General features: G+C 41.3%; 1 protein-coding gene across 1 annotated transcript in view; it reads left to right on the top strand.

The window, feature by feature from the left end:
• Window positions 1–13,797, top strand: part of LOC114141073 (Krueppel-like factor 7) — a 44,879-nt gene that overhangs the window by 26,817 nt on the left and 4,265 nt on the right. Inside the window, exon 3 of the mRNA XM_028011477.1 lies at window positions 8,356–8,479. Within this exon, the coding sequence (XP_027867278.1) occupies window positions 8,356–8,479 (124 nt within the window). The remainder of the gene's footprint in view (window positions 1–8,355; window positions 8,480–13,797) is intronic.

The raw sequence follows: 13,797 nt of genomic DNA, 5'->3' as shown, positions 1-13,797 counted from the left end.
GGTGGTAGGACAGAAAAGAAATTCCCCTGACCTTCCTTCCAACGACCTGCTGCCGTTTAGCGGTTGCCATGGTGACATGATAACACCCCCCCCTCCCAAGTCTTATCCTCCTGCTTACCATGAGGTATTGCCCACATTTTATTATATTCAATGTCTGACTATGAAAGACAAAATTATTTCTATTACTTGACTTCCATGTTCACTCGTCTTTCCCATTTTGAATTGTGGCCAAGGAATTTGAGTTTAATAAGAGGTGTTTGAGTCATCGGGAATTTTTATTTTTATTTTTTTGACATTCTGATATTGTAATAAAAGTGGAATTTATTTAACGGTTTTATGCGTTTCCTCGTTTATTCTAGGACGTTCATAACTATGGCGGATCTTCTACAGACCCACAGAAAGTGTTGGTTGCGCCGTTAAAAAAAAGCAAAGAAAGATAAAAACGTGAATGACTTTGGCAGAACCTTCTCCATTTATCGCCCTCTAAGTAAATCTCCCTGCCATACTGGAGCAGGTCCTCCTTGTCAAGGTTCCTCTACACAAGGAAGGAAGGAAGGAAGGAGGGGGGAGGGAGGAAAGGGGGCTCAGAAGCTATAACTCTCCAGCTCTTCCATCTCAATCCCGAACCACTCAGACCTCTGTCAGGGAGCTGTCCTCCAACTGAGTAACTGCACAGTGATGGATGGATTGACCTGGATAGGCCGCCATTTCCCAGCTTCATCCCGGGCACCTGTCCTCCGTTCGTTCCGTAGGTCCGAGGTGGGAGAACATGGTTGTGATAGGATTATTTTTAAGACAATAGAATGAGGCAGAGGGATAACAATCAGGGTTTCTGGTATTAATTAGCAGGATTTCAGGTTGGGTGTTCTCGCTGAACTCCTGAGACTTTCTGCTTCTGATCTGGTTGCCGAGGTGAGAACCGTGCGTTTCAGATTCTATCAGAAATAATTGCGTTTAGCAGGTCTGGTCTCCAACCGCCTTTAAGGAAGGCGGTTGGAGCTATAATTGGATGATTATTGACATTTAATACGTATATAGCTGTTTCTTCCAACCGGAGGGATACAGAAACCAACGTCCATCACGCCAAACACACTTACAGCCGCTCGTATTAGATTTCTCCTCTCCCCGCCATCTAAACGGATCCGCCCGCGCCGCTGACAGATCACCGAGGCAGCCTCGCCAAGACTCCACATGTGCTTGTTTCTATTTTCATGGGTGTGATTTTGAAAAAAAAAACAACCCCCAAAACTATCAAATTGTCAACCTTTGCATGCTGGGGATACCAGAGACATGATGCATGTGTGATCACACCCTCAGTGGTGTGCAGGCATTGGCTTGACTGCAGCAAGGGGCCAGCAGGCGTGCCATCGTTGATTCCTCCCAGTGTGGCAGGTCTACCACTGCTGGGATTTACCCATCATACCAACTGGGGCGACAGGCAGAGGTTCGTTCTGTTGGCGATCCCAGGTAAATGTGGTCAAACACAAATTCTAGGCTGCATTTCGAGGTTTTCCTTCTTTTTTGTTGAAGGAAAACCAAAAAAGAACCGTTTCTCCTTTATCGGTTTTCAAAAGCCGAACCAGGGCCTGAGCCAGCTGAGCCAGGGCCTCGGGCTCCCAGACCAGCAGGGCACCTCTGCGCCCCCCCCCTTCCAAGAGCACTGCGATTAGAGGCCCAGACGTACTTCTGTTTCAAGAATGAGACGACTGATTATGTCGTAGAAAATATTTTAAATATTTTGTTATTGTTAAAGTAAAAAAAAATGGCAAGGTTAAAGAATTAAAGAGGTTTAAAGAGGATTTACAGAGCAACATACAGTAGTTCCACATATAATATGACTTTACTCTTGTATTATGAATTTATTCTTGTATTTTTATGAATATTTTCATATTATTACAACTTCATTTCTTTTGATATGACTGTTTGCAAATTTTTACAACTTTATTATTGTACGACTTTATTCTTGTATCATTACAACTTTATTCTGATAATATTCTGACTTTGTTCTTGCTATTAAATTACGTTTTTTATTTAAAAGTTCTTAGTCTGGCAGCAGTACCCCGTTGTAGCAGCTAACAGTTGTTAGCTGCCGCTAACTACCACCCTGGGCACCATTTCCACGGTAACGCATGGCAGTCGCAGCATCATGCTGTGGGAAGATGGACGTCATATTCTGGGACTTTATTGAAATCCGTTTGGAAGGAATTCATTTCTTCAACATGGTCCGCACTGATGTTGTGTTTTAAACAGTTCCTTCAATTTTTCGCTGAAATTCTAGGAAAATCAAAACTTTTTCTGCAAATATCTGGAGTCAAGTTACCTCAGAAAAATCTGCGAAATACTGAACCTTGAATAAGTTTGTGATTTCCTAATTTAAAAGATATCAAATGCCAAAGTTTTCTTGTTCGGAGACTTGCACTGAAAGGAAACCTGTCTTGTCACTCAAAGCAGTGAGGTAGGAAGACGAAGGAGGAACTGTTGACAAAAGGAAACAAAAGTAAGACGAAGAGCAGAAGAAGAAGAGATAGAGGCGCTGGGTGAACAAAGCGGAGACAAACGGGGGAGGTACAGTACAGAACCTCTTTGCAGCCTACAACAGTGCCACAGGCTCCCTCATTCACTGAGCCATTATCCTGACAAGTTTAAAGATGTCATTACTCAAATCCTCTTTTTCTTAGTTATAATTTCCATAAATTACCAAACGAGGGGAAAAAGGCTACGATTTAATCTGGAATTAGACGGGCTGAGTGGAAATGACAGTGCCCTGTAGAAGAGCTTGTTTTTGTGAATAGGCTTATGGCTGATAAGGAATAGTACAATTAGATTTTGAGGCCCGGGTGAAAACCCCTCCCCAAAAAACCGAAGACTGTTGGGTTGTTCTGCCTTCTGTCTTCTTTCTCATTACCTCGCCTCATCCTCCGTTCTGTCCTCCTTAAAGCGCGTCTTTCTGGAATACACCTGCGTGTTTTCATCTTCCTCCTGCTCATATTCTGCCACTCTCCTCTTCACCCTCCATGTTTTGATAAGGCATTGTTAAATAGCAGCAAATAAATGAGCTCTGTTCCTTTGAAGAATGTGATTTTTATTAATAGGATTCCCATGAAGTCCAGGAGAAGAAACGATTTCATAATTATGCATAAAGGAAACAAGGCAAGAAGGGTTTCATGGACAAAAGTTGCTGCAGAGGTAGAGTAGGTGGGGTCAACTAAGGTCAACTGATTTCCTTCTATCCATACATCTAGAGGTTCATCCATCCATCCACACAGCTACAACTGAATGCTTGAACTGGCACATGTGATAATGGTTCAGTCTAAATGTAAGGCTTGACCACTGATGTTCACATACTCTCCTGCCTGTCCACTCTGACTGAACTTGAGCCTCTTTGCCGTTTTTTGCACACAAAAAAAACCAGCCAAAACTCTGTTGCCTCTTTCATTTGTCACAAATGAAAGAGGCAATCCCTTTCATTTTCCGTCGTTCCCCTCTAAACTGTGTGTCTGTCCTCTCTCCCTCACCGCGGTGCCGCCCCAGCCCGAGCGTCTGTAATGACCTGGGAGACCCAGACGCTCTGCCCGGGTTCTGGCTAATGGAGGGAATGTAATTAAGTTCCAGCGCTGCCACCTGAGAGGCCGCGGAGCGCGGCGCGCACACGAGAGAGCGTTCGGAAGTAACAGATTACACATAATGGGATTATGGTGACTCAGGGAAACACCCAGTTATCAGATTACACATGAGAAATGTGTTTTGGAAGGAGACTGCACATATGCCGCTTCCTCAGATGAATAAGAAAAGCAGCCGGAAAACAGATGGAGCTCTTTTTTTTCTCGACGCACAAATTAACACTTTCCATAAATAATCCACTTAACTTTCATAATCTTCATTCAGTGTTTTCATTAAACTAATCCAAAGTTAACAGTAATATAATCTGATTATGGCTGAGTTGGGGCTAATCTGGATTAGATGGAGCTGTCAGTCTAGAACGGTGTTGGTGAGAGGCAGCAGGAGCCGGCTGCGTTCGCCCGGTTGTCGGACGGTTTCTTAAGGGAGACGAGCGCCGTGGTGATGGAGGGGAGGGGGAGCTTGTTGCCAGGCAACGTGAGCAGTGTATGGTTGGAGGAGTCGGTAGCTGAGTGGCTGTGTACTGCTGCAGGCTGCCGCCCCGCCCCTCTCCTCCACCGCCACTATCACCACCAGGCAACTGGCTCCGCGCTCTGCCAGCGCGCTCGCTAATTGGCCGGCGGCGTGGCGGCGTGCCGGTGCCAGATCCAGCCGGCTGCGCCGACTGCTGCCTCCTCGTGTTTCACCCCCCCCACCCCCCCAACTACACACACTCTCACATACGTACAGATGCGACGCGCCCCTCCCCCTTGCAGACATTGCTAGGCAACACACACAGGCATCCCTGCCTCCTGGGGATTTCATTGGCCAGAGGCGGAAGGAGTCGGACCTGCTGCGGACGGGGTCCAGGGAACCGGACTAACTGCTGAGACCAAACCAAAACGAACTGAATTATATCAATCAAAACCTTGTCAGACATGGTGCATTGTTGAGTAACAGTGAAGTTATTATATTTTCACAGGAATAGTTTTGAATTGCTTTTACTCCATTTAATTAACGTGATATGAATTTGTAATCAAATTTTTTTAAATTATTTTTGGAGGTCATTTCTGTCAGCTAATAAATTTTTGCTTGATCTGAAGAATTCACGTCTGAAAAACCAGCCGTGATCCGTAAGAGGGAAAATACTTTATGAAAAGCACCGTGTGTAATGTATCTTCTATTGTTTGTAATTGAAAAGTGAAACTGTGTCCATAAATACATTTTAAAAGCTAACCTGTTTAGGGTGGATAACTTTCAGTTTGATCAAATATGCTATTTATTGTGGTTGTTCAGTGGTAGTTTGTCAAAAAAAAACTAAAAAAAATCACTTAAACAGTGCAGTTTTCAGCATTTCTAAACCAAATCATCCAGCGGAACAATAAACTAGTCTGTAGACTTGTGGTGCTACACTAGCAGGTCTTCAGCCTCCTCTGCACCATTATTACTGGATATTTCTGCAGTGCTTTGGTGTGGAGTGCTTTAGATACCAACTTCAACTTATTTTCTGTCTTAGAATTTGACAGAAGATCATTTATGGATCCTCATAGAAGATTTGTGATTACAATTGTCTAGTACAGTTATAATATTGCAGTATTTTCTAAACAGACCTTTAACTGCAGAAGTAGACAAAGGCAGAAACGGTAGGAACAGTGTACTCCAAACGCCTGTCAGTAGGTTAACACCACTTCCTAATTTACCTTAATATGGATTATATTGATATACACAGTGGAAACTGTCAGCACTACAGCAGAACCACTGGTTCCTGGTGGTTCAGCCAATCAGCACCTAGGAAAATGAATGGCGCTTGTAGATTGGCTGATTTGCAAACACCAGCCTGAAGCATCTTAAGTAGCTGCATTTTCTTTGGAATGTTTTAGATGTGAGCTAGAAAGAAAATAGCATATAAAAAATAATGCTACTACTCAACCACAAATAGAGGGGAGTCTTGTATTTTAATAAACGCAGCACCGTAGTCCTTCACGAGCTCATTGACTTTTCAGGAGCACATTAGTCATTTAACTCCACTTTGTGGTTAGATTTAGTAGTGCATTAGAAAAAAGGTGTTGGTGTGGAATTCAAAAGTAATGATTGGTTCTCTACTTTGCAACTTTTCTTGCATACAGTACTTTGTTTATCCATTATAAACCGATGTGGCAAAAACTTAAAATTTTACCTCATCTCTCATTTTAAGAGATGTTTCTGCAAATAGCAGAAGTGCAGAGTGAAGACGTGTCTTTTCGTCACTTGGAGATCATCACCTCCTCAGTGGTCGGACCCCCGGCCCCTCATTTCACACCTTTCTCACGTCTCTGAGTCCTGCTAATTAAATGTTCCTCAACATGGCGTCTGGCTGATCCACAGTCCTTGAACCGAGCAGACGTTGTGAGATCTGTTTCATCTTTAGATTTGTTGCGGCGTGCTAGGCGATTCATGTTGATTCCCACTGAATTAGCAGCAGATGTTCCCTTTGACTTGTTTGGCTGGACATACTGTGCAAACATGGATTTTTCTCTTTCTTTTTGTTTTTGGAATTTCTACATCCCGTGGTACCGATAATGCCGTAAAACAAGCGCCGTCTTTGAACAAGAACTTGACAGCAGTTGATCCATCGATTGTGTCTCCTTTATGGTCACATTGGATGGATTAAGCCGGCGTTGGTGTGGAAAGCACTCAAGCTGTGCTGGTCAGTGTGTCTGGATTCAACCAGATGGGATGTGACTGATGCAGTTGACATCCTTGGAGCTGGACGCAGCTGGTGTATTGTGGCTTCCTTGCCATTATGTGACTGGCCTAATTATCACCACCCCCTCTCCTCCTCCTTCTTCTGTCCCTGCCGGCATATCTGCAGCCTCCTCTGCCTTAATCCACTTCTGCGGCACTTCTCTCCTACTCACACTCATCTCACCTTCTCTTCCCAGACTCTCATCCACCTTGGCTCTAATCCACCCCCCACGCCCCCCCACCTTCGCTTCTCCCGCTCCACCCCTTCTCTGCTCTTTTGCATGTTCAGCAGGATCGTAGACCAGTGGGAGCTTCTCCATTCCAGTTGAACATTTCGTTATATTTTCAGTCTCCTAAAAAAGGGCAAACTTGCATACGGAATGGGGAATTTTTAACATTTCTCTTTGTCCGATTGTTTGGTTTTTTTCAATGCTCCTTGGCAGTAAGTTTTACATTGTGGGAACAATGTTTATTTCCCCATGAAAGAATGAATGAATGAATATACTTTATTAATCCCAGACGGAAATTCACAAGAAATTTATAAAGAAATGCCATCGCTGGTCAGTGACTGTTGACTGGTATAGGCTATAAGATTGGATGTCTGAATGTTGAAGAAAGAAGACATATTGACAGTTTAACAATTCACTCCATTGACAAATGGGGCCTTAGTAATGTGTGGAAGTCTGACACCAGCCAGGTCACACACTGCCCTGGGATGGCGTCTCATTCTTCAGCCAATGTATCTGAACTCAAGGTTACAAAATGTCTTACTGTTTAAAAGATGCTGGCCTTAAAAACATTAATCACCGGTTTCAAATGTTTGTTGCAGGACTATTTCATCTTGTATATGGAGTTTAATTTCTTGTTAGACTCTTCTGTCAGGCAAAAGTAGCTGCTAATATACCAAAGCTAGCTGTATAGCTAGTGCAAGTTAATCACAAGTTGGCTGAAGGACTTTTATTTTTGCCGCTGGGTAATTTCTATCGATAACCCATACAAGACTGTAGAGAGCAATCTTAGTTACACAAAGAGCAACTTTGTGTAAGTAGCACAAAGTTGCTGCCAAGAGCCTGAAACAGACACCAAAAATGTCCGTTTTTGCGATGCTTGATTGTAAGATTCATAGTTTGTTTTTTTTCTGTATTAAATTTAATTTAAGGTGCTGTCTTGTTTTAAATTGGACTTGCTTAACCCTGCAGATATCTCCAACATCAGCTATGATTCAATCTTACTGTTATGCGAACTTTGAGCGAGCTTTTAAAATGTCGCAAAACAGAAAAAAGAAAATGCGAATTCGGCACGTTTTCCATCTACCGGTTCAGAGCGGATCAACCTGCCTATGCAGAGCGTAATCGTCAGATATTGATTCTACTCATGGCTGTGATAAACAGGATGTAGCGGTTGCTAACTAGCATGGACCACGCATTTCAGAAACATTTTGTTGCTGTCAGGCAAGTTGTAATTGTTTTGTCAAGTCAACTAGTATTGGCGATGTTACATGCTGTCTGGTGACGTAGAGACAGAACGGCAATTGAAATGCGCGCCTACAGAACTGATTCGGCAGATATATTTTCATATCCAATTAATGACTCAATTCTTTTTTTTGGGGGGGGAAAAACTAGCACCAGCTGAAGCGAGTATAAAAACGTTTTTTGCGAAATTGAGGAAGTTGTTTTAAATTCTACCATTTCCATCAACCTGTTCTAATGCAAAACGATGGAAACACATTTAATGACGAGCCTTGGTTTTTCCACAGAGAGGGGTCACTGCTTTCACCAAAAGCTGCTTGGCACTGCTAGTTCTTCACATTCGTAAATATGGAAGCATTTAAGAGGGAACAAACTAGCTGTCTAACAGTGTATCAGGCATTGCCAAGATGTATCAGCCAAACATAAATTTCCTTGTTTTTTGTGCTGAGTATATTTAACTCAAAGGAACCTGATATTTGCTGCTGTGGCTCATAACTAAATAAGAATATGACGGGTGATGAAAGTGGTGCTTATCTATATTTCCTTCTTTACTTTCACGCTCCAGGTGAGAAGCCGTACAAGTGCTCATGGGAGGGCTGCGAGTGGCGATTCGCCAGGAGCGACGAGCTGACGAGGCACTACCGCAAACACACGGGCGCCAAGCCTTTTAAGTGCAACCACTGTGACAGGTCTGTCAAAACACAACTCTCCCTCCTTCCACGCCGTCTGATGCGTTTCTCTCCCATTTTCCCGCTGTTATTCGTGTTTTCTGCAAAGTTTGCCACCAGATACTACTAACACATTCTAAACTGTTTTGGTTCTGACCCAGTTTGAACGTGTGCTGGCAGGATTACTAATGTGTGCTTCTTTGAAACCCGCAACGTCTTTCAGGGGAGCACCCAGAGAGTGCTCACTCTGCTTGCATTTAGCCTGGCGCTGCATATTAATGCAGGATTGAGCCTGGATATGGAGGCTGCTTTCAGATTGGAACAAAAGTGCTAAACAGGTGTGAAATCAATTAATGCCGTCACACAAAAGTCTATAACATATTAATCTTCTGTTTTGGGCCCGTAAGGTGGAGTTTTTATAAGATCAGTTAACATTTACTGAAATTGTTTTACTTAGCAAAATCGAAGGAGCAATACAGTTTTCAAGCAGAAATGTATTTTTCAAGCAGTGCACCATTATTGCACCAAAATAGCCAATATGTTATTTTTGCTTTTTTGTCATTATATTCAAACTGTGGTAATATACAATAAATGTTGTGTTAATGCACTTTACAAGACAAAAAAAAGTCAGAAACTGAAGCACTGGTCCAGGGGTACTTTCTATAGAATTAACAAGACAAGAAAAAAAACTCTGTTTTAATTTAAACTCATTTTTTATGGCTCCTCCAATATCCATGAAGAATTTAAAGTGATAGGAAAGAAGCAGAGTAATTTCAGTGAGAAAGTGATTTTCGTTGTCTTTAAAACCATTGTTTGTAAAAGGTAAAAAATATATTTGACTTAAAATATACTCTAAATCTGGGCAGTAATTTAATATTAACTCAGTTTTAATTTACTTTAAACACAAAAATGTTTCACTTTATATCGTCCTTGTATAGAAAAGTGTTTTTAGTTAGTTGGAAAAGAATTCCTGTAAGAAAAAGGCACATTTTTGCAGGTATTTAAGGCTTAAATTCCTGGATGAGCCCCCAATTTATTTTACAGAACTTTAGTTTGGTGAGGTGGTAACAGAGGAGACACTTTAACTTCAATGAATAAAAAACTAATTTAAATATTTAAAAACACTGCAAGACAATAGAAAAGGTTAACTGGATATCCAATTGGTTGCTTGTTCTTGAAGTAAAATGACAATAATTAGCCCAGGATATACTCTGAAACTGAGTTTACATTCTACTAATTCAAAGTTTTACTGTATTTCTTCCTTAAAAAAAAGAATTGCTTAAGCTCTGAATGATAGACGCGACGCAGACATATTATATATATATATTGTGACCTACATTATTACAATTAAAAAACATCTTCAGATTTTGTGAAAGTTTTTTGTTATTTTGTTTTTGGCAAAATGTAATGTTTGAAAATACAAAGACTGGATGAAACTGATTTAAAATATTTTTGAGAAAATTGTGTAAGATTTTGTGTATGTTTTTATGCTTATCATTACCAAAATAACAAGGTACGATGGAGTTTTAGGTGCAGGCTAAGGAAAACATTTTTATTACATGAATAAAGTCATATGATATGATGCGACTTTATTCTTGTAACTACATTTAATCACTTTTTTTCTTTTCTTAAATAACTTATTTTAATGATATTTTGGTTTCTTTTTGCAGCATAGTTCCAGGTTGATCTTTGTGTAAATTATGTGCAACAATCTTAAGTTATTCATGAGGATGGAGCTCAATGAAGATGTCATCCATTTGTCAAATGTGGCGTAAACTATCTACTGTATGGGAGCTTTTAAGTACAGCGACAGTGTGGAAATTGGACACAATAGAGGAAGTTAGTGAATATGGGACCTCTTGAATCATGCATAGGTTCATTATTAAAGGACAAAAAGAAATCCCTTCTCACCTGGGGTACTTTCCCTAATGTCGATAAGATTGGGGGGTCTTCAAGTGTGTGTTAATGAACAGCAGGCCAGACAGCGACAGCTAAATCAAGTCCCAGCTGGGTAGACTGTAAGTACAGTATTTTTCCCCACCAGGAGCCCCCACCGCAGGCATACCCCTAATTTGGGCCCACCTCTGTCATGTGTCAGAAGGCGTCCAGCCCTTCCAGCCTAAAGACCCAAACACACACATGCCCCCTGCTGAGATTAAAGAAGAGGGGAAACAGTGGAGACAAAACAAAAAAAGTCGAGGGGAAGATTGAGGATTGCAGGGGGTGTTGTGGGGTGAGACAGACCCACGGTGTGCCAGCTGGTGTCGTGCCCCCAAGTCGTGACTCATACTTCGCCATCTGTCTCCGAGAGTGTACACACACACACACACACACACTCCTAATGACACACGAGAACAGTGACGAATGACTCCGTAGCACTTTGTTCATTCCACGAGTGTGTATGGATAAACACGCACGTAAAGGTAGGAGAGAAAGTGGAGGTTCGACCTGTCTGTTTGGCAGACAGGATGAACTGTTGATCATCTTAAAAACAATCAACAGTTGAAGACATGTGAATACAATTTTTAATTTTTTGCAACATATTTTATGGTGAAGGTCCCATAGTCGTATGTTAGGCGTCTACTGTCTATGGTTGCTCTAGATTGATTCAGTTCAGACATATTCATTTATTATAGCAGTAAATGCCCTTTATCCTGCCACCTAACCACTACATGTAGTTTGTTTATGCTAGTAAGGGGGTGTGGGGAGTACTAATAGTTTCTTTGTGATGTAGAGAGGGCAAATTAGATGGTCCCTTCTGACAATCATACCTACCTGTTACCATTTTATCCCAAACGCCTCAAATTTCATTGCCGTAAGCCAGTGGTTCTTAACCTTTTTTGAGTACCAAACCCATCAGTTTCATATGCGCATTCACTGAACCCTTCTTTAGTGATAAATAATTTATTTTGGTTTTTTTTCCAAATTCAAGACATATCTATATGTTTTTTTTTACTGGTACACAAAATGCAATGCACGAACTCACAACAAATTACGATATTACTTTATTCTGGGCCCCAAAACATATTTTGGCACCATAAAAGAATTTCAGCCCCCCAAAATATATTTTTTACTATTTTACTAATTAAAAATAAATTTGGATTTTTTTTTTGAAGAATTTAAAAATTTTTAATAACTTAATTGTTTTATTTTATTTTAAATTTTGTTTGTTTTTTGTCATCACGACTTCACACAAGTGTGTCTTTACCTCCGCGGCAGAGGCTCCTCTGAACCCCTGAAGCCGACTTTATCAAACCCCTAGGGTTCGATAGAACCCAGGTTAAGAACCACTGCCATAAGCAAACCATTTCATACCATTGAACCCGACTTCTGTATATCAGTCGATGTGTATTGAAAGTCAGGTGTTTTCATGAATTCTGGAGATAAATGTTAATATGCATCATTAGATAATTTTCCACCGAATGGATATTGCAGCCTGATTTCATGAGTTGGGGTTTGCTGGGGTAGATCCACAGTCATTCAGGACATGAATATGCTAAGTGTTTGAGTAGAAGGCAACAAGATTTCTCTCGTTTCTTGAAGATGTTTCACCTCTCACCTAAAAAGCCTGTTAACGTTTGAACATGGGTTGGAAATAGGTTTATAATTTGTAGTCTGAACAATCAAACTAATAGGGCCATTAAAGTCCTAGAATGAATAATTAAGGAAACATAAGTCATTGGCCCCGCCCTCCATTTAGGTCAATACTTCTGTTTTTCTCATTTGGTGCTCCAAACATATCCCTAACCCTGCTGTGTGACTTGTTTTGGTCACATTTCGGAAGCTGTGAAAAGCTGTTAAAACTCCTGGAGAGACGAGTCCAAGCTGCACTGTAGGTGTTGGGAAGATGAAACCTGAAGTCACCTCGTCTGTAATGTTGGTTTTTAATGATTAACATGGTGTAAAACAGTCTCTGTCTGACAGTGTTGTTAGGTTTAAAATGCGACCAGGATGTTGTAATTGGACAATGTCCTTAGTTTCTCAGATACTTTCTCCAAGAAGAATATTCTTGTTGATTTTAAGCCAAACAACACTTAGTCTCCAGTAGGCTGGTTGGGGCATTGTTCCTAGGGATTAAGATGGTGTCACGAAGGGAACCCACGGTCTCAAAGTGACATCGGTTTCTCCAAATGCACCATGGGAGGTGTAAAGAGGACAGGCACTCTCCTGGAAGAAGTCCTTTTAACAGTGCCATGTGGAAAACATACCCAATAAGATTTTCTTGTCATGGCAAAAATTCTAGAAGTCCTCAGAACCATTGGATCGGATGAATTTTGTCTCGTCACTGAATGAAACCTTGTGCATGTATTCAATGGGGGGAATGTTAACTTCACTCAGTGAAGACCTGAAATTTGATTTGGTCTTGGGCTTGAAGACTTGAGGGCAAAACATTTGAAACTTCACCTGGATTTTCTCCTAAAAAAAATTTAAAACTTGACGTTGACTTTCTTTGCAAAAACTTGATACTTACCTTGGACTTGGCCCTCAAAGAACTTGGGACTTAAGTCGGACTTGCCCTCTGACAAATTGAGATTTGATTCTGACTTGTCTTTCAAAGGCTTAAAAGTTGAAGTCAAAAACATTAGAATTGACTGTGAAAACTACTACTTCTACCATGTCTCTGATCTTTTTAAGCAAGAGGACTCAGTGATGGCTAACAATGCACTGCCTTCTTGAAATGGGTGAAATGAGGAGGCCAAGGGGAAGTGGTAATGCAAATAAAATGATCGATAATGAAATAAGATTCACCCTAAAAGAACTCTTCCTCTCAAATGTTTCTTACACACCAATTACCAAAGCAAACAGCTCCCTGTTATCTCTTACAAAGCAACCCTCTTATCTGGAAAGCACTACTCATGGGAATAGAGCAGTTGTTTTCCTCTATAAACTCTCAGCGGAAGCATAGTTTATCCAGACATGCATATGAAAAAAAAAGTGCAAGGGTCTGATAAAAGCTGCATAAATGTGTGTGAGTGTGTGGAAGCAGGCACAGGAATGAGCCAGCTGAAAGCCTTTATTATGTCAGTTTGTGGCAATCAGCTTGAAATCCTCATTTTCGCAAACATTTTTCAAAAACCCCTCGCTGATGACAAAAGACAAGAGCAATTTCATTTTCCACCATGGAGCGACGCCCCAGCAGTTCCACCAGGCTGGTTTTTTTTAGATGAGAGGCTTCGGGCCATCTAATTTAGCTGTCGTTTCCCAGCGCATGTTTTGCATGCCGCCTTTTATTCCCCTCCTTTCCTCCTCTTCCCCCCCCCCCAAACACTGTTTCAACAGATCCATCTGCAGGCTCTCTAGTTATTCATGGCGCAGCTGAAGTCATTAGGAGTTCTGCT

This window comes from Xiphophorus couchianus, chromosome 24, assembly GCF_001444195.1.
Source record: "Xiphophorus couchianus chromosome 24, X_couchianus-1.0, whole genome shotgun sequence".
Taxonomy (NCBI): domain Eukaryota; kingdom Metazoa; phylum Chordata; class Actinopteri; order Cyprinodontiformes; family Poeciliidae; genus Xiphophorus; species Xiphophorus couchianus.
The sequence above is the reverse complement of the archived record's forward strand: the minus strand, read 5'-3'. Positions and strand labels throughout refer to the sequence as shown.